The 18,949-nt window shown below is 46.2% G+C and overlaps 2 protein-coding genes across 4 annotated transcripts in view; one reads left to right on the top strand and one right to left on the bottom strand.

Moving 5' to 3' along the window:
* LSP1 (lymphocyte specific protein 1) overlaps window positions 1–9,864 on the top strand; it is a 39,548-nt gene extending 29,684 nt beyond the window's left edge. For both annotated transcript variants that reach the window (XM_085224314.1, XM_085224315.1), the window contains exons 10-11: window positions 437–551; window positions 8,984–9,864. In XM_085224314.1, the coding sequence (XP_085080440.1) occupies window positions 437–526 (90 nt within the window). In that variant the 3' untranslated portion in view covers window positions 527–551; window positions 8,984–9,864. The remainder of the gene's footprint in view (window positions 1–436; window positions 552–8,983) is intronic.
* On the bottom strand, window positions 1,416–18,208 carry PRR33 (proline rich 33). 2 transcript variants are annotated; one of them, XM_085224311.1, is made up of 3 exons: window positions 18,008–18,208; window positions 12,737–12,864; window positions 1,416–5,523 (listed from the first exon to the last, which is right to left on the bottom strand). In XM_085224311.1, exons 2-3 carry the CDS (start codon window positions 12,755–12,757, stop codon window positions 3,901–3,903), a joined length of 1,644 nt encoding a protein of 547 aa, XP_085080437.1. In that variant the 5' UTR covers window positions 12,758–12,864; window positions 18,008–18,208; the 3' UTR covers window positions 1,416–3,900. The 2 variants fall into 2 exon arrangements, with proteins under 2 accessions (XP_085080437.1, XP_085080438.1); XM_085224312.1 differs by lacking the exon at window positions 18,008–18,208 and having other exon boundaries at window positions 12,737–12,930.
* Between the last annotated feature and the right edge of the window lie 741 nt (window positions 18,209–18,949).

The raw sequence follows: 18,949 nt of genomic DNA, 5'->3' as shown, positions 1-18,949 counted from the left end.
GCCCTGACCTTCTAGGTCAAAGTTGAAACTGCAAACACAATTTACTTTACTCTCATTATACTTGATCCTGAGAGTAAAGAAAAGCATCTACAGTGAGGCGTAAGATAGTATCAACAGTTGTAGATGGATCTGCGGTCTTGTGCCTACTGGTATGCTTGTGGGAATGGCAGTTAAAATGAAGCAAGCAGCTGCTACTCAAGTTGTCCAGGCTGAGAGAAGATCAAAGCATTTTGCCTGTTCTTGGATCTGTATTGCTGCCAGGATGCAGTCAATGCAATTGGCTTTTGCCATGTGTGAAACCAACTCTGCAGAACCAACTGCCTTCAAGCCCTCTGGGGTTACAGGCAATTATTGCATTTTTCCTCTGGCTTCAATTATTTGGTATTGACTACTTGGAGAAAATTGCAAACTGGCTATTTCTTTCTCTCCTGTTCAGCCCACTCCTCCTGGCAAGAAGTACAAGTTTGTTGCGATGGGCCATGGCCAGTACAAGAAAGTATTGATAGATGATGCTGCAGAGCAGTAGCATGCCTGGAGAACCCATTAACTAGGTAGGTAGGTTATGACCTTGCAACAAACTCCTAGCGCTGCTTTGGCGGGATGTTGGGGGTATTTCTGCCAGCTGAAATTGGGGCAACTTGGAAGGTAAGGTACAGTAACAGCTGGAGTCTTGCTTCTGGGCTATCGCATGGCTTGGGGCTGGGAGGAACACAGTGGGGTGTTGGTTTGTTTTCTCATTTCTGATACTTCTAGGTTGTTGGATACCTACCTTAGTTTAATTTGCAGGACAAGCTGTTTATATTTGCTGGTTCAGAGGAACAGTCTCTCTGCTGTTTTCTTATGGTTTTATCTTGCAAAGAGAAGCTTGTAACTGGACGTCACTCTGGCTGAGCGTGAGGGCTGATTTAACCCTGAAATTTAAATGCTTTGGGGGTTTAATTTCCTGATATACTGAATTAATTAAGGGGAAAAAAATTTGTAACTATTTCAGTGACCTCTTGGAACCAGTCCACAGAAGGGTTGTGGTGGGGAGGATGGGAGCATCTGCTCTGATGGGTGGATCAACAGAACAGAAAGGGCTTTCCCTGGATATTTGGCAATAGGGAGAGGCGATGTTGGGTCTGTAGCTTCTTGAAATGGCCTTTGGAGATCATGCTCATATCATGTTTATGCTAATAGATATCCTGGTGTTATCTGGAGTGATTGAAATAGAGGGTTGTGGCAGCAAGGAGGAATGGAATAGAGGGAGGAAATAGCTAGCTGGATTCAACTGGGCAGCATCTGGCACTGAGCAGAGGGGATGTTGTTCGGGTGAAAACAAGCTCGTTCTTTCTTTCTAATATTAAAAAAAAAAAGTTTTATTTCATAGCCAAGCTTATAAATAGCTCAGTCTGCTACAAAGCACCTTTGTTTCTGAGTTCTTCTGGGGATTGAGCTTTTTTTTCCTTGTTCAAGGAGCTAAGCTCTAGTGTTTGCTTTGTTGTTGTTGTTTTTTTTTTGTGGTGCCTGCTTAGTAGAGGTCTCCTGAATGCTGCCTTGAAGTGAGCAGCAGTACAAACCCAATGCAGCTACCTTTTTAGATATAAGGAAGAAGGAACTAACAGGACTTGCATCTTCAACTTCTCTGCCTGTGGCTTCCAGAAATCTGCTTTAAGGACAAGTTTAGCTGTCTATTTCACTTGTTGAGAGGTTCCTGCTCCCCAGTTCCTCTCCCTTGTGATGATGTCCATCCTTTTTCCTTACTGTACCATCTGTTTGTGCTTGCTTTTCTGCTCCCAAACCCTCTGGCTCACACCCACATCCCTCACTCAGCACCACCTCATCAACTTGCACACACGTGTACAACTTTTTCTCTCCTCTCCCACCCCTAGCTGCAGCTCCTCTGGGCAGGCTGCAGACCAAAAGGTTTTCTCCAAGTGGCAGTTTAGGCTCTTTCCATCTGCCTGTGTCTGGACACTGCACAGCAGGCTGGGACAAGCTGTGAAGGCTTCTCATTTGGAGCTGAAGGTGATCTCCCATTGCCTCTGGGCATCTGTTCTCTTGTCTGCAATGCTCTTCTGCCAAGGTCTGTCTCTGCAGGACTCTCTGTACCTGCTCTGTGCCTTTGCCATTTTTTTCCTAAGGGCTGAACTAGAGTAAGTTCTACCTTCCTGTGCTTCTTCTCCATTTCTCTCCCCAGCAGCAGTTCTCTGTCCTCCATCCCTTTGGGGTTGGAATGTGGACACAGCCTGGTAGGAAGCCCAGCAGATGCGAGACATAAACCTCTCCTCTTTGCATGGTTTGTTCCTGGTCATTGAGGAACAGAGTGGGTCAAAGTGCAACTGCTTCCAAAACCATCTTCTTTGGCCAAAATCAGTTAATTCTCAATAATAATCAGCTTGTTGCTTTTTTCTTTTTCTTTTTTTTTTACTTGTGAGTGCAGACTTGAGCATAGTTATCCATCTGTTTGTGCTACTACAAGGTGCCACTATCACTGTGTGATAATGGCATCTTTACCTACCTTAACATTAAGCATGTCACGTGTTTTAAGCTATAATCTATTTGAATTTCTGTTCCTGTGGATTCTTCTCTGTAACCTTGTGTTGTAGCATGTCAAATTATCCTGTAATGGTCTAATTTGGGATCCACTTGTCATTGCTGAGGTATTTCCAAACTAGCTTATCTCAACATTTTCTTGTAGAACTAGAGTTGGAGGAGAAATCTAAACTCTAGACACTTGGGCTTTCTCTTCTATTTTTTTTTTCCCCTTGGAATAGAGAAGATTTTCCAAAAAATAGGACTAGACCAACAAAGTTGAAACTTCCATGAAGGGTTGGTTATAACAGCTCTTCTGATAGCAGTAGAAATTTTCAAAATGGAAAAAGGATCTCCCCCCTCCTCCCTTTACCCCTAAGTCTATATACAGTTCAGCTTGGGGAAGTTTCACTCAGCTCCATATCCTCTGTATGGGAAGAGAATGTAAAGAGTTACATATCCAATTTCCTATGGGGCTAAACATAGCAATCCTATATCAGCTGTGTAGGAACATCCCAGCAAATGACAAAGTCTCCTGAGAGACAGAAATAGCTGGCCACCAGCTTTCTTGCTTATAAGCCTGGTGATGATCAGATGTGAAGAGGTGACTAATGCTGGAAAGGACAGTTGTTTCTATGAATGGCTGGTGTCAGGGATTTTGTTTTAAGCAATTATTTTTCAAGACACCAGGCACTAATAGGCATGTGAGTTGTCATAATCTTGCCCCCGAAAATGAGACTACTTGGACCTATTGGGATTCCCCAGAAAACAGCACCTTAGTAAGTACACTGGGGCTGATCCTCACATGCTGAAGCAGGCTTTCATTGTGAAAACATAATCCCACCTGTACTAAAAACCAAATAAAATATGTGGCAGTACTTGATTACTAGAAAAAAGTTAATCTTGGTGTGCTATGACTTACTAGATTGGCCCAACCCTTTCAGTGGGGGAATGGCTGTGTGGAAGCAGAATGGATTAGATCTCATGCAATCCCTTGCCTTTGCTTTGGGTGAAGGGATGCATTCCCACCTTCAGGTTCTATCATCTCACTCTAAATGGGGCTTTTTCCATGGGCAAATTGTCTTTGCTGTCTCATCCCTCTCTGCTCTATATTACTGCTTAGTGTTTTGTTATTGGTTCTTTTGAAAACGTGTATCTGTTTCTCTGGTTTGTACATGTGGATATAGTATGTAAGGCATGTAAGCTTATATACAGAGTAACCCTTACATTCTCAGCATGAGGCTGCTGGCTTGGAGGTGGTTTACTTTTATTTTATTTTTTTCCTTACACTTGGCTCTGCCAGGCAGACTAGCTAGTAGCAGGTGCTCTCTTGCATGGTGCCCTGTAGACCCTCTGGAGTGGTAGGTTTCCTGGAGTAACTTGGCGTCAGTTCACTGACCATCCTGATGCTGTTCTGTTAAAGCTCTTGGTGTGCTCCTTGTCTGTCCTGGATCCGTATCGGCCTACCTCAAACACAGTGGTGATCTTTGACATGGGTTTGGCAGCCAGCTCTCTCAGTTTCCGGGCATCGAAGCGTGGCTTATGCAGAAAGATGGGTAAACGGCGGGGAAGAAAGAAGCCTTCTTCCTTCTGTGCTTTCTTCTCTTCTGCTTGCTGCTTCCTCTCCTTGTTGACTGTCATCTGGTATAAAATGGCATCCCACATCTTTGTGGCTCTAGATTTAAATGGTCTATTGTCTTGACTGAGGCTTAGAGAGGTGTCCTTCTCCTTGTTACTTTCCTCCTGTCTTTGTTTTTCTGCTTCATGCTCTGGGAAGCTGGGTGCTTCTGGCTGCAATATCAGGTGCTTCCTGAGACGATGCCAGCCACTGCCCTTGGCTCCCAAAGGCCTCGAGTCTTCCACTGGTGTTGGCCCGGCTTTGAGAGGAGGGCTGGTGTTTGGCAAGCTGGGGGTTGGCTGAGCTTGCACAGTGTGTTCTGCCTTCGTGTCAATGGGAGTAGGCCCAGCTTGTGCAGGGCTTGCTGTTTCAGGGTGTTCTGGCCTCCAAGGTGTGCTGGCTGTCAATGGTTTTAGCATGTCACCATCTTGTCTGTGCGCTTCAGGAGCTCTCTCTGATCTGGATATTTCTGCTTGACTTCCGTGGGCTGTAATTTTACAGGAGTGGACATCAGGGGCACTAGGCTTGGGTGAAGGGTCATTGCTAGTCTCTTCAGGAGAGGTAGGCCTGGGAACTTGGTTAGGAATCTCTGCCTTTGCAGCAGGAGGGAGAGCAGGCTGCAGCATAGGAGCTGGTGCCTTGCTGCTGTCAAGGGGGACAGATGTCTGCCCTGGGAATGGTTCAGAGCCACTTGTTTCAGGTGGTGGAGAGGAAGGCCTTTTGTCTTCGTGGCTGGATGTTGCTTGGGTCTGATATGATGTTGGTGTCTTGGCTCTCGGTGCCTTGACGCTGCGGAAATAAGTGTGTACCTTGGTGATATAGGTGGCCTCTGGTGTCCCTTCCTTGCTGGGTGTGCTGGAAGGAGGATGGGGGGAAATGAGTACTGAAACGTGTGGAGAGGGAAAGCGTGCATCTGTGCCTTCAAGCTGCTGGGGAGCCTTGGGAGTACCTGGCTCATGCAGTGGGGACTCAGCTGTGGGGGTGGTGAGCCTGAGGTGCTCAGCAATGCGTCTTTGCTCAGTAACCTTCAACACAAAGGGCTTGCTCTTGCGCAAAGGGGAGGGCACACGATGGTGTGTGATAGGCTTGATGGAAAGGTGCACTGGGAGGCTGGTGGGGCCAGGTGCTGCTGCTTTGGGGGGCTCTGCTGGGGGAACATTCTCACTGCGTTCTAGGTCAGAGCTGGCCTCATTCACTGGGGAGAGGTTGGACCGGAAAGACTTAGCTTGCTCTGCAGCTAGCATGGCATTCTTCTTGGCAGCCTTCTTCAGCAGCTGCTGGAGCCGCAGGTTGTCCTTCTTGGGCTTTGGGAGGGTGGGAGGGGGAGATGCATGGTGGCGGACGGGAGTGGGCTGGATGGAGGATGATACTGTGATCAGCATGGTCATCTCCTAGAAGAAAGCACAAGGCTTAGAGTTGAGATGATTCAGACATACAGCCTCCTCTTCCTCTCTAAAAACAAGCACAGAGTCAGTACTGTGTGAGTAAAGCATCAGACTGGCTGAGGCTACCTTGGGAGAATAAGGAAGCCAAGTCTCGAGGGTGGTGAGCCAGGGCAAGAGATGCACTGGGAGAAGCTGTGTTGCTAAAGCTGGAGCCCTCCTGCTCCTGGTATTAGCATAAAATCCAGTGAAGGCACTTTAGGACCCTTAATGTTTTCATTTTGGCAAGTCCTAACATGATCTGAAGCAAAGCATTAGGGAAAATGGAGCAGTTGTAAGGTATTAGAGCTCTGAAACTTTCCTCAGGGGCACAAATTGGAAGTATCTTGGAGCTTTTCAGATTCCAGCTATTAATACTCTGATACAGTGTTGTGTACAACAGAACAGCCTTAAACTTACCTGCATCGCTTGAGTCAAAGCTGATACTGGCTTTGGTTTTTAGCTGGCAGATAGGGATCCCTATTGTGTAAGGCAAAACTTAAGGCTGTGCTTATCTGGTGAAAAAGTGCTTTGTCATAATCATAATTTAGGTGTTTCTTTTCTGTGCTGAGCACAGTGGTAACCTCCTCTATCTGCACTCATCAGCCTTTGAGGAAAAAATTAGTTTTCTCTTGATGTTGAAATGAATCTTCAGTGGAAGAAGAAGGGATTGTAGGCTAAATTGGGTCTAACTTGCAGTGGGAATTGCACCTGGAACCCCTTTACGCCAAAGTTGTATTGCCCCTGGAGGGGATAAATATCTGTTTTTCCAGCTCCCTGGAGCAGTGTTCCCCTAGTGCTGCCAACCGCTTTCTGCTGAGCACTGTGCAGATTTCCTGTTGAGAAAAGCAGGAGAAAACTAGTCCTGGTTCTCCTCTTTCTCCTCCTCAGCAAGTCTAGGTAACACCAAGCACTCTGCTTCAGCCATGACTCTTTGGCAGCCCCTAGAAAGAAATCTGACTCTGTTCTGGCTCTTGCTCAGTGCGGAGTTGCTGAGTTTTGCTATGAAATGAGGCATAAATCAGAGTCTCTTAATCCCCAGTGCAGGATATGACCGAGCATCCTGAATAAGGAAGATGAGAAGGAAGGATGTCAGGGTTGCCCACTGGGGCTATTGCATGCTTTCCAGTCTGGTTAGTGAAATTGCAGCCTAAGCATCCCCCCTGAGATGGGGGGCTTGCATTGTGATACTGACGATGAAGGTAGCCTACCCCAAAATAAAACTCTCAGATGTGCAAAATGGGTAATTCTGCTTGAATGCCAGGTGTTTCCTTCGGTCTTGCAGTGTTGCTGCCAGCACTGGGCTGGGAAGTTGATCAATACCTAGTAGACACTGTACCTGCTAAAGTTATTGGCGGAAAAGCAGGGAGAAGGATGATTTTTTTTTTTTTTTTCCCAAAAAAGGGAGGGGAGGGAGAGTAAAAACGAAAGCATTGAAGTAATGGGTGAGCTGTCCTCCAGAGCATTAGCTGTGGTGGACATGGTCTAGGCAGTGCCCAGCAAATGCTATGCTGTTTCCAGCCAATGCATTTGTTCCAGCTGTAGTATGAGAAACCTCCCAGCATTTTGGCAAGGGGGCTCAAAGGGATTTGGGCAAGCTGGGGTGACAACTGTTGGGCATTCCCAGCAGCTTATCAGCTTCATGCCTTAGGCACAGGGCTGGGATTAGGATTTGTTCTATTCTGAGAGCTGCTCCTGGAAACAAGTCCACACTGGCTCCAAGGAAGGCTGAGAGCTCACTCCTTCCAGGTATCTTGCAGATATTCCAATTTTTCTGGCTCAGTGGAAGAGGTGTGTACCTACAGTGGTGCAATTCTATTCTAATTAGTAATTGCTCGGGTGGTTTTTATCTACAGAAATGTGATCTAGTACATTCACCTGGTGTAAGGATTGAATATGGAATGATTTCATACATCTCAGATTGTGGTCCTGCAAACAGCCTGTATCACAAGATGAGCTGTGGTCTAGCTGCATTGCTAAGCCAGAATTATGAGGCTGAACTGCTCAGACTTGTGTTGGGAATACTAAATAGCAGGGCGATGAACTACCCAGCTACTGATCAGTTCTAAGTGCCTCCTTATCTTATGGATTGCTGCATCCTGAAAAACTGCGGCTTCCTGCTTGGGTCGGAGTGGGGTCTGGCTTGGGATTTGCTGTGAACTGCACGATATGCTGCTGCGGTGGGCATGGAGGTTCATGGAGCAAGCAATATAGGACTAGTCTGCATGCATCAGGAAAGCTTTCCATCTGTTTTGAGAGTTAGAAGCAGGCTTGTGCCCTGTAACCTCAGGGCTTGTGGTCTATGCTCCTGAAATCACTCTTGCTACTATCTCAGCATCCCTCTGAAACCTGCTGTGATGTGGATCTTAAAGATTGTATGGATGGCAAGCTTCCACAGCACATGACTGCGCTGGTATCTGTGAGCTGGGACGGAAAGGCAGAGATGCTATGAGGCAGTAAAAGGAAGCTGGCTTTTAATTTACTTGCCTTCTCTGTCATGCTCGTGCTTTTTTTCCTGAGTCTCCTTCAGAGCTCTGTACGCAGAGACTGTAACTAGCAAGACTTGTGCTTGGCTTCCCCCTTGCTGTATAACAAAGTAAAAGCACAGGAAAAGATAGATCTGCTTTCTTTGCCAGCAGAAAGGCTAGAGCAGAAAACCTGAAGAAAAGCATACTGTTTGAAGAGATTGTCTGGGTTCATGATGGACTGGGAAGCAGCTGAGCTGAGAGGCTTCCAGAGGGTCAAGCTGCCCTAGGGCTGGTTGAGGAGGGGGGCAAGTCAACCACCTGGGGATCCCTACCCTTCTGCCCCACTTCATCTATAATCGCTCCAAAACTGGGAGCAGCATGGAGCGTCTCGGCACGAAGGAGCCATCCATCACGTGGCAGAGAAGTCATTTTTCCCTCAGCAGCACCAGCTGTCGCATGCAGAGTGCATCAAGAGCTGCAGGAACTTGATATGGTTGCAGATGGTCCTGGGTGGAGAGTTGTGGCTGCTGGGGGAATGTGCTCTGTGCTTGAACGGCTTTCTTGGGCTTGGGAGGAAACCTGCTGATTGCCTACTGGGTCGGGGAGGCTGGTGGGAGCACCTCCTTCACTCTGCCTGGCATCAGCTGGGTGGAATAAAACTGCCTTTAACTGTTAGGTATGATACAGCCCAGAGTGTTTCTGGTGGCAGAACAGAATCATAGAATCGTTAAGGTTGCAAAAGACCCCTTTTCTTCCAATCCAACCATCCACCTACCACCAGTATTGCCCACTGACCACGTCCCTCAGTGCCACATCTCCGTGTTTCTGGAACACCTCCAGGGATGGTGACTCCACCACCTCCCTGGGCGACCTGTGCCAGTGCCTGACCACTCTTTCAGAGATGAAATTTTTCCTAGTGTCCAACATAAAGGTATGTCTAACAATATTTTCTTGCCTTACAGCCGAGCTTGGTCCTGTCTCGATGCAATCCTCAATGCTACGACTTCCTCTGCTCCATAGAAGATAATCGAAGGACATTTCTCCTGTCTGATGTCAGTTTGCTCTGGTACAGCCTGACTCCTCTTGGGGTGAGCACACCCCACGCTGCCTCCAGCTGGCTGCGAGGGATGGATCATCTGGCCAAACCAGTCCCACTTTTAACTTTCTACAAGACTCTTTGGCTCTTTTTTCCATTTTTTTTTTTTTTTTTCCCTTTTAATTAAATCTGGTTCTGCCATGGAGATGGGAGGCTGTGGCTCACCTCCCTCTCTTTTTTTTCAAGTGCTGAAATAGAAGGACCTGCTGTCCTGCCCAGCTGGCAGGGCTTCTGCTGTGTGATGGAGAGCTTCTGGCTCTGGGTGGCTGGAGAGGGGGAGCTCATGAGATCCTCAGTGGAGGAATTGGTATTGGAAAGGAGAGTGATGGGCAGACTCTGTGCCACCCTCCTAGTGCCAGCTGTGTGAAGATGTTGCACTGCAACATCTGCTTTGAGGGACCTCCATCTCCATGTGCACATCAAACTGTTTAATTCAGTCCTGTTTATTTAGTTCCCGTATCATCCTTTAATCACAACTAAGTAGCCATGCCATGATGTTCCTGCCACTTTTCTGTGTTGATAGTGGCAGCGGCTTTGTTTCAAAAAGCTACTGCCTTCCCCTCTGCTGCCCATGGTGGGGGTGAGCATTCCTTCTCTAGGTAAGGAACTCCCCTTGAAGGTTTTTTTTCCTACCCCCTTCTCACAAAGGCTCTCAACATAATTTTGCTTCTGCTTCAATTTACAATGTGTTCTGGATTTAATTTTTTTGTAAGCATTTAATAAAATTTGAGGAAGATGTTGTAACAATGGTATCTCTGAGGGTTTTGATGCAGGAGTTCCATAAACAAAGCTGTTTTCACAAGCCTACAACTCTGAGCAAAAAATATGAGGAAAAGAAGCACAGGCTACAACAAGAAGAAAGAGAGCCTGATGCATGCTGGAAAATGGGCTTTTCTTGTGCTTGCTCAGTTTAGGAGGTTGTCTTGCTACTCTTCTTCTTATTGGGGAGTGGGAAGAATGACTGTAAATTGGAAGTGAGTGGTGTTTGGGACGAGGTGGAGCAGCATGTGGAAGACTTTCTGGAGCAAGCAGCTAGAAGTGGCAGAAAGCTCGGCTCCTTAGCTAATAGACCTGAGAAATCAAGCTTTAACCAAAAGTACTGGAGAAGTCAGCTGTGAAAATTTCTCTCTGGCTTGCTTGTGCATCTGAGATGAGGTCGAAGCAGCTGTCTGCAGGGGCACGCAGCACTCTAATGAGCTGACTCTCCTATCTGGAACCATCTAATGACAAACCCTTTATGGAGGTGACCTTCCGGATAATAACGTTTCTGTAGTGTAGAGACAGCATATAGATTGCAGTATCCTTGCCCGTGCTGTCCTAAAGTGTTAGGAATGGGAAAGCTCTCTGACATTTATATTTTTATGTGCAAGACAAGTCTCTTTTTTTGCTATTATCTTTGCCTGCTGATACTTTGTCCCCTGCTTCAACTTACTATGAAGGTAGGATTCAAGATGTCGTGGATGACATCTAGTCTTCTCTGCTTTCAACTCTTCCTCTGCCAAGCTGTGAGACTGGTGTATCAACTGTAGTATGGAGGCATCCCTAAAGCAGCCCTGTGTGGTGCCTGCACGAGTACAGACTAATTTCTTTCCACTCCATCCTGATGTTGGCTGGGAGAGTGTGGCCAGAAGTTTTTTGCACATCCTGCCAGCTTAGAGAACATAGCAAGGCTCTGAAGGCTGCTTCTGTGAGGTACCTGTGCTAAGGAGGGTTAATTTTCAGGGTGTATTTCTCCACTTACAGTCCACGTGGAACTCGTGGTTTCAACAGAAACAGCTGCAATAATTCAGGTGTTGGCTACGGCAAGAAGCAAGCAGATTGCATGGAAACCCTCTAGAGAAACCAGGAAGGGAACTGGCTTGGAGCAGGTGCGTGCAGCTCTTTATGAGGTATCTGAATCAGCCAGGGGAAAATTTTCCACAATTATATTAACTTTACGAAGTGTTGTTCCTCCTCCTGGTGTAATGTGGTGTGCACATGCTGCAGGTGCTGGTGGGGAGTGGATAGGGGTTACTGTAATGTATGAGTCTTGCTCCAGCTGGGAAGCCTGCTTCCAGAGCCTGGCAGATAACAGCCACGTCTTGTGGCCCTGTGTGGGTGGCTGCTTGTGCCCTGTGCTGTTGTTTTCCAAATTCACCACCCTCTTGGCAGGTCGATGGTGCCCTGTGAAAGGGCCTCGAACCCCAGCATGGGTTCTTAGTGCACTGCCTTTGGAGCACACCTCGAGGTGTTGCTTCTCTGCAACTTCTTCTGACCCCATCCTATTTGTTTGGATTAGGTAGAGGGGGAACATGCTGTTGCTTATCATCTGCTCTTTTCTACGGTACTACTGAAACATACTATTTGTTTCTCTGCAGTAGGCTCTGGGGTGTTTATTTTATTTTATTTTCAACCAGCTTTGATTCTACAGGAGTGAATGGGATGTGGAATTGGAAAACATGGCCCAAAATATTTGAATGCTTGTTTCTCACAGGCTGCAAAACAGCTCTGTTCAAACTTGGAGAAAGTTTAGCTGATGGAAAACTGAAGACTCTTTTGGATGTTACGTCTTTGCTGTGTTTGTTCTCTCTCAAGACTGGGGCTAGACTTATCTGCTTGTCTTTCCAGGCATAAAATAATTATAGGTCTATTTTATAATTGTATCTCTATATACATGCTGGCTAATTAAAAGATCCTTTCCTACTGCTTGAATGGGCCTTCAGCGAGGCAGTAGATGTAAAGGTCTAAAGTTTCCCAGTGACTTTGTCCCTTGAAATGTGCTCTCAGAAGAAAAGGTCAGGCTCTGAGGCATCTGGGCCTGAATGTCAGTGTTTCTCCTCCCACCAGCACCTCAGGGAAGGGCAGTAAACAAGCCGAAGGAACAGGGAGGCTATAAATAATGAGGCAGCAGCTGATCTGTTGCTGGACAAATCTGAGTTGGTCTATTGCTATCTCTTGCCTGCTCTACACCCCTTCCCTAATGCTGTGAGATTCTCTTGTCTTTTTCAAGTAGATAAAGGACAGATCTGACAGTGACAAAATGTAATAAGACTTAGTACTTGCTTAAAAATGATGGATTCCCTTACAAGGATCAGGCTGGACATTAGGAAAAATTTCTTCTCAAGAAGGGTGGTGAGACAGTGGCACAGGCTGTCCAGGAGGGTGGTGGAGTCACCATCCCTGCAGGTGTTCAGGAATCATGAAGATGTGGCACTGAGGGACGTGGTGGTGGGTTGATGGTTGGACTTGGTGATCTTAGTGGTGTTTTCCAACCTTAATGATTCTATTATCCTGATAGCAGTAACAACACAGACCACGCGTGATTTCTCTATGCCTTTGCATTGGGTCTGCTGAGGTTTTTGGTTGTAATGGAGCAGTTTGATGTAGATAATTAACTTCAGAAAAGTACTTAATTTCTTAATAACTCCAAGTGGCAACTGTAATAAAGGCATGAGCTCTTTGTTCTTCAATTAAATAGAAGAAGGTGTCACAGACTTGGAGCTCCTGAATCCTAAGGGCAAGTCTAAAGCAGATGGGACAAGAACATCTCCCAATGCAAACAACTGAATGATGGAGGAACAGAGCACTGCAAAAATCAAGGGTTTATATTAAATGAAGAGAGGTGAAATACAGTACTTACTGATGTGTAACTTGTTTCCATGTGCAATCACTTGCATGTTGGGTGCATCGTGCTTTGTTTGTGAAATTAATAGATGATCATTCCTTCAAGATCATTTCAGGTGCTGTTCTCTTGTGTTTTGTTGAGCCCTGTAGGTAAATTTAAAACACCATATGGGGAAAAAAAAGTATTTACAGTAGCCAGTAAGTGCAAGATATTTCTCAAAAATAAAGTGACTAGTTTTTGAAAGCGTGAGAAGTTCCATTGCCTAAAATAAGCATGAAGATGGGCTATTGAATAACACCATTGCATACTCCTAGCTTTGGCACTGCAAAGTTTGGCATCTGAAGCACCTGAGAGGTGAAGGGCAGATGATGGTGAAGCTGCCAGGATAGATATTCTATCAGGATTGCTCCAGGCTGTAAAACCATTTGGAGGCTTTTCAAGTTTACTGGTCAGATTTACTGTTTTGCAAAAGACAGGGTTGCAAAATGCAAATTTGAAGTTGTGCTTTGAATGTTACTATCCCTGAAGAGGAAGAGCGTGATTTCTGGCTCCGTTTCTGTTTGTTCCTGGCGTAGCATGTGCTGTACTTAAAGGGTACAATCTTGGGAAGTGCTGTGCTGGGGAGCAGAGGAGAAATGACTTGGAGCTGAGGGACTGAGCAGGCAGTGATGAATTTTGGGTTGTGAGTTTCTGTGGAGTTTGACTCTTGTTGCACTCACAAATAGGGCTGGGACAGCTGAAATGCACGGGGTTAAGCTTGATGTGTTTAATCTGGATTTTAAGCGTGGAAACATTGGTGAGATGTGCAAAAAAAGACAACCCTGAAGGCAAACTCTGTCTTATCCAGTATTTATCCTGCTGAGTCTTGTTGCTAATTCACCCCATGCACTAGTGCATCTCTCACCTGTCTTCTAGTCACTCTGGTTTGAATGGAGAAAGTTGAGTATTTCCCATGATCATCAAAGTTGTGGCCCATCTGTTGATACTAGTTTTCATGGTAGCCATGCAGATGCTGGTACTTTGAGGCTAACATGTTTCTTAGGAGTCACCTTCCATTCTGATCCTTCCACAAAAAGTGTTAAAAGCTACTTGTTGGTCAATAAGACCTAATATCCCATGGGTTGGGAAGGTCTGGCTCACCTGGGTTCTTCTCCTGAAGAGAAGCTTTGTTAACTTTCTTCCTCTTGCCCAGGGAGGTTGTGCATGCTCCATCTCTGGAGGCATTCAAAGTCTGATTGGATGGGGCCCTGGGCAGCCTGAACCTCCAATGGTAGGGGGTTGGAACTAAATGAACTTTAAGGTCCCTTCCAAACTAAGCCATTCTATGATTCTCTTGCTTCCCTGCTGATGGTAAAATCATGCCCAGCTCTGCACTGACCCACAGGAGAAATTGAAGGAGGTGCTCAGTCCTTCATGTGAATACTCTAATGCAATCAATTCTTCCTTGGCTGATGACTATAGTGGTCTTTTAGAAATGCTAATGACTTTGTGCATATCCAACACTGAAAACATTGCAGGGAGAAAAAAAAAATGGACAATAACAAACAGAAGAAATCATATGGGAATCCTAGGAAAAAGTAATGTATTGTGAGTAAGAAAACTTCAACAGGATTTGAAAATGCTTGAGAACATGTTGCACCTGCTCTGCTGCTGTCACCACTGAAGTCAGATCAGTCTAATGAATTCATTCAGAGCAGTTGTGAAGTATGCACGATGAATCATATGGATGATGCACAAGGTTGGCTTATGTTTGCATCTAATGCTCAAGGAGGAGGTCTTCAGATCCACCCCTGTTTCATATGTGAGCATGCAGGGTTTCTGTTCTTTACAGTAAGATGGGGGCAGAAGATCCTACTGGTTGAAGAGTTGACACGTTTGTGTCCTCCTTGAAGTGCTGATTGAGTTCCTCCCTACAGATGGAGGAAGGTGAATTGCAGAGTCAGGAAGATGGATGGAGGCGTGTGTGGGTAATTTGGTCACGAATATGACAGCCTATTAGTTGCCTTTTATCCTCCTTGTTATACCTCTGAATCTTGGAGACATCATGAAGCTACCATCAGGAGAAAATGTTGATACTATGAGGTGTCCCAGCCACCCTCTAGGATTCAGGGAGGTGATTTCACACCCTCACAAGTATTTGTTCTATCTTAATGAAATATCTTGTTTTGTACAAAGGCCTGCAAGTTTGAAGGACATGGTTAGTATGCGTGGTGATGTTGGGTTGATGGTTGGACTAGATGATCTTAGTGATCTTTTCCAACCTTAATGATTCTATGAAATTCATATGGCCTGAAAACTTCCCCATGCCACTGCTGCCCTTGTCGTACACTTTTCTGACTGCTACAGTTGCTTCTAATGGATCAAGTAAATGAAAGAAGGTATCAGGTGGCATCTAGAGGCTGGCTTCTGGATATCTGCTGTCAGCTTTCCTGTCATTTTGCATCCTGCTCCTCCTGCAGATCTGGACTTGAAAGCCTTCTGTCTGAAGGTGTGATCCCTGCCCACATCCCTTCCAGCTGGGAGAAGGAGAAACAAGCTGTGGGATATTGAGGGCTGAGACCCTGACCCTAAATGTCAAGCAAGGAATTAGAGCAGCCCAAGAGAAGTGTGGCCTTTGCTCATCCTGTGTGAGCTGTCCTGTGCATTCCCTAGCATCCCGTCATCATTGGTAAAATGGCAGCAACTTGCTGGTACTTAAATAGAGAAGCTGATCTTAAAGTTTAAGGCTATTCTGATTTCTGCTTGACCTGCTGCTTAAAACAGGTCATTGGATTTTACTCAGGAACAGAAAATATTTATCTATACTCTGTGCTTTCTCTGAGGCTATTTAGTCGCTATCTGTGTTGCCTTCTTAGGGGCAACTCTTTCAATTAAACCTGAAAGAGTTTCATTTCAGTGAAGGTAGGGCATCTGCTTTAACCTTGAGCTGATGATCAAAGCCCTCTGCAGAGATTCTTTCTCTAGGGTGGGAGAAAGAGAAGGAGAAACCTGGATAAGAATTTAGAGTCCCTTACCAAATGCCTTCTGTGATTCTCATTTTCTACTTGCCCTAAATCACAGTTAGAAGTGTATAATTGACAGTGTCACAAGCCAGAAAAACACCGCATCCCTTCCCCAATGAGCTCGATCAGCATGTTTTTCTGGAAAACTTCAAGAGTTCCAGTGTTGAAGACTGTACATGTGGACAAGTGTGCCAAAAGCAGAATCATGCAAAAATATCAAAATTCTTTGTTTTGAAAGCATTCAAATAGGAGTTCAGAAGGGAAAAACAAACTTAGTAAAGAAACATTTTAAAGGTGAGTAACGGAAAACGCAAGTAAAATGCCTTTGCTTTGCACGTAGCCTCACTTTGGGTGACTTAACCATTTTCATGCCATTGAAAGTTCCTCTAGCTCCTGCATGAAGATGCAAGTGCAAGATGAGGGGCAATGCAGTCTGGAGAGAGACCTTGCGAGGACCTCTGGCCAGGCATGATTGGCTTTGATTTTTTTGGCTTTTTGATTTTGCTCAGGATCAGAGGTTGGTGAATAGGAGATTCATATTGAGAATAAGGTCATTTCTTTTTAACCCTAAATTACTTGTTCTATTTCAAGGGTGTAACGTTTTATTTACAAACTCTATAGCCTTTAATGAACGTGAAGTTGGGCTACAGGCAGGACTTTGGGTTCTGAAGTCTGCAGAGGTTTCTAATGGAAACTTGCCTGGGTTTTTGTCCTAGCCTCTGCTCCAATTTGAGGAGTAATACTGTTGGTTTTGTATTTTCTCCCATGTTGAAATAATGTTGATGTGAAAGAAAAAGAGGCCTTGGTTTGAGGGCTTGTGCCTATTTTGTGTAGTCCTAATACCATCCATGATAGGTGAGGTGGTCTCCAAAGACTGGTGCTTGCTGCACCCTCATCTAGCAAAATCCAATAGAAAGGTGGATGCAAGAAATCTCCTCTTCCCTTTTCTGGTCAGTGCTGTGAGTAGGGACTGCTGGGTGGGTGGTGGTGTTTTCTTGTTGGCCATGATGGCTGTGGATGGAACTGGCATATGGCAGCAGGAGGTAAAATAAGGAGTAGCCATATGGTATGTGTGGATAGCATGAAGTATGTGGCTAAGGCTCAAATTAAATACTGAAGAGGGTTGTGGTTACATGCCAAAGGTGATGGTGAGATCCACTAAGAGAAGGAAGGATGAAGCACTGAAGTGGGCTGAGGGAAATGAGCCTTGCTTGTGAGCCAGGTGATAGCAGAGCAGAGGAAGAACGGAAGAATCAGACAAGCCTTTGCACAAGTCCCCACAGTCAGACCAGGCTGGCAATGGCAACACAGCACACAGCTCAGGGCAGCTAGGACAATGTGAGCATGGACATGAGCACTCCTGGTGGAGGAAACCCATAGGATGCACAGGCATCCCTTAGGGACAGTAGCAAGCATCTGGGTGATGGGGGAGACAGTATAGATGTGTTACATAACACCAAGGTGAGTGCTCATCTGAAGCAACATGTCCACACCAGCGCAGACATGCATATGAGATCGAAGGGTGTGCTTCAGAAACCAAAGTTTGCATATAATTTATTTTCCATTAGTCAGCATGTCTCCTGCATCTCTATGCCTATTGAGCTGCACAGTATGAAGTATGGCACCAAACTCCAGTTCCTACAACCCAGTAACACTGTAGAAAGTCAAGAGCTACAGCAGGTCAGAACATCTGGCTGCCTGTCTCTCCCACAGCCTGTCATTGCCAATTTTGCCTTTACGCAGCTTTGTCAGCACACCCCAGTTTGAGAGACCTTAATGGAGATGCCCTGTTAGCAGCAAGAACAATGCAGAAGGACAGATAAGTGAAGGAGGCTGGTGGCACCTTTGCCAGACAGGCTCTACAGCTGATATTAAAAGGAGAAATTGATGAGGGACTCCTCTCCAGTACATCCTCGCTCTGCTGCCAGTTTGGGCAAATACACTATTGCTTGGAAATATGCCCAAACAGTGGAGTGCACGATGGGAACGAGCCAATGCAAGATGGCAAAAATGTGTAGCAATGCCCAAAATGTGGCACGAAAGCTAGCTGGCTACACTGGTATTTGGGGGGATGCAGGCTATGATTCCTGGTCACAGTCACCATGCGGGTGCTGCTGGGGCTCTGCCACCACCAGGCTCCTCTTGTCCAAAGCAGGGCACTGAGTATGGATGCAGACCTGACAACATTGTCCCCTTCCCACCCAATGGGTAACACAAGCATTGTTGCAAGCCAGGCTGCAGGAGGCAGGGAGGGGATAAGGGGATTTTTGCTCGTGCAGGTTACCTGATGCATGGGAGGCTGCAGCGCCCTGCTCCACGTCTTTAAAAGCTGCACTCTACATCCTCACTCGGGGAGTCCTTCCTGCAAGTGGCAGGGAAAGAGAGGGCAGGAATCGATCCGTGAGCTGAGCCAAAAATATCACTTGTCCTGCAGCTCCGAAAGGTTTTCTCTGCTCTTACAGGCTGCGAGAAAGGGGTGCCCCATCTGCCAGGCACACTGTGGGCACGGTCTGTGTGGCAGGGGCTGCCTGCCAAGGGGAGATGGGAGGAGGGGATGGGGGCTGAAGCTGCAAGAGGCAGTGAAATGGAAACCGTGACCTGCGGGTCGTGCAAAGTGTTGTGAGCCTTTGCTCATGTGTCTGTGCAACTGGTAAAGCTTTGCATGCATTTGGGCTGCCCATTGGGTCCTTCTGTGCATCTATAGGCTCCTGAGCTCATATTGGGATGACTGGGAGGCTCAGACACTCCAGGCCTGCTGTAGGATGTCCTTACTTAGATATCACTTCTTTATCACAGTGAGAAGGCTCTGAGTGTGGTTTGAGGTCAGGCACACTCTTGGGCAGTTCTCCTGCTCTATTGTATTTTGGTCTAGGTTTCCTCCAATACTAATGCTTGGCAAGACCCTTGGCAAGAGATCGGTGAGTGTCAACACGCACAACGTCATGCTATATGCTGCTGACTTTTCATGCACCTTCTAAGCATCATTGGATGTCCTTAAGCTCTCTGCGGACTCCAAATGAAGTCACTCATGCTTAAGGGCAGCAGGCAGAACCCCTGCCTGGCTGGGGGTGCAGAGGTGGCTGCTGTGTACTAAGCTTGCGGAATGCAGTGTGCCATAGCCGTGTTTGAAGCAGCAACCACACACCATGAAGTTCCAACAGCCCTGCATTTCATTTCTGAGGTGCCTTTGCCTCAGATACCCCTCTTTAAGCTTTGCTTGCCTAGT

This window comes from Meleagris gallopavo, chromosome 5, assembly GCF_905368555.1.
Source record: "Meleagris gallopavo chromosome 5, MGAL_WU_HG_1.1, whole genome shotgun sequence".
In the NCBI taxonomy this organism is placed as follows: domain Eukaryota; kingdom Metazoa; phylum Chordata; class Aves; order Galliformes; family Phasianidae; genus Meleagris; species Meleagris gallopavo.
Note: the sequence above shows the minus strand (reverse complement) of the source record. Positions and strands in the feature narration are given on the sequence as shown.

Bases quoted from the DNA above. Each gene is read 5' to 3' on its own strand.
- PRR33 (XM_085224311.1), bottom strand. From the start codon at position 12,757: ATGGAAACAAGTTACACATCA. The intron at 5,524-12,736 runs GTAAGTACTGTA...GCTTTCTTCTAG, and splicing joins TGGAAACAAGTTACACATCA to GAGATGACCATGCTGATCAC.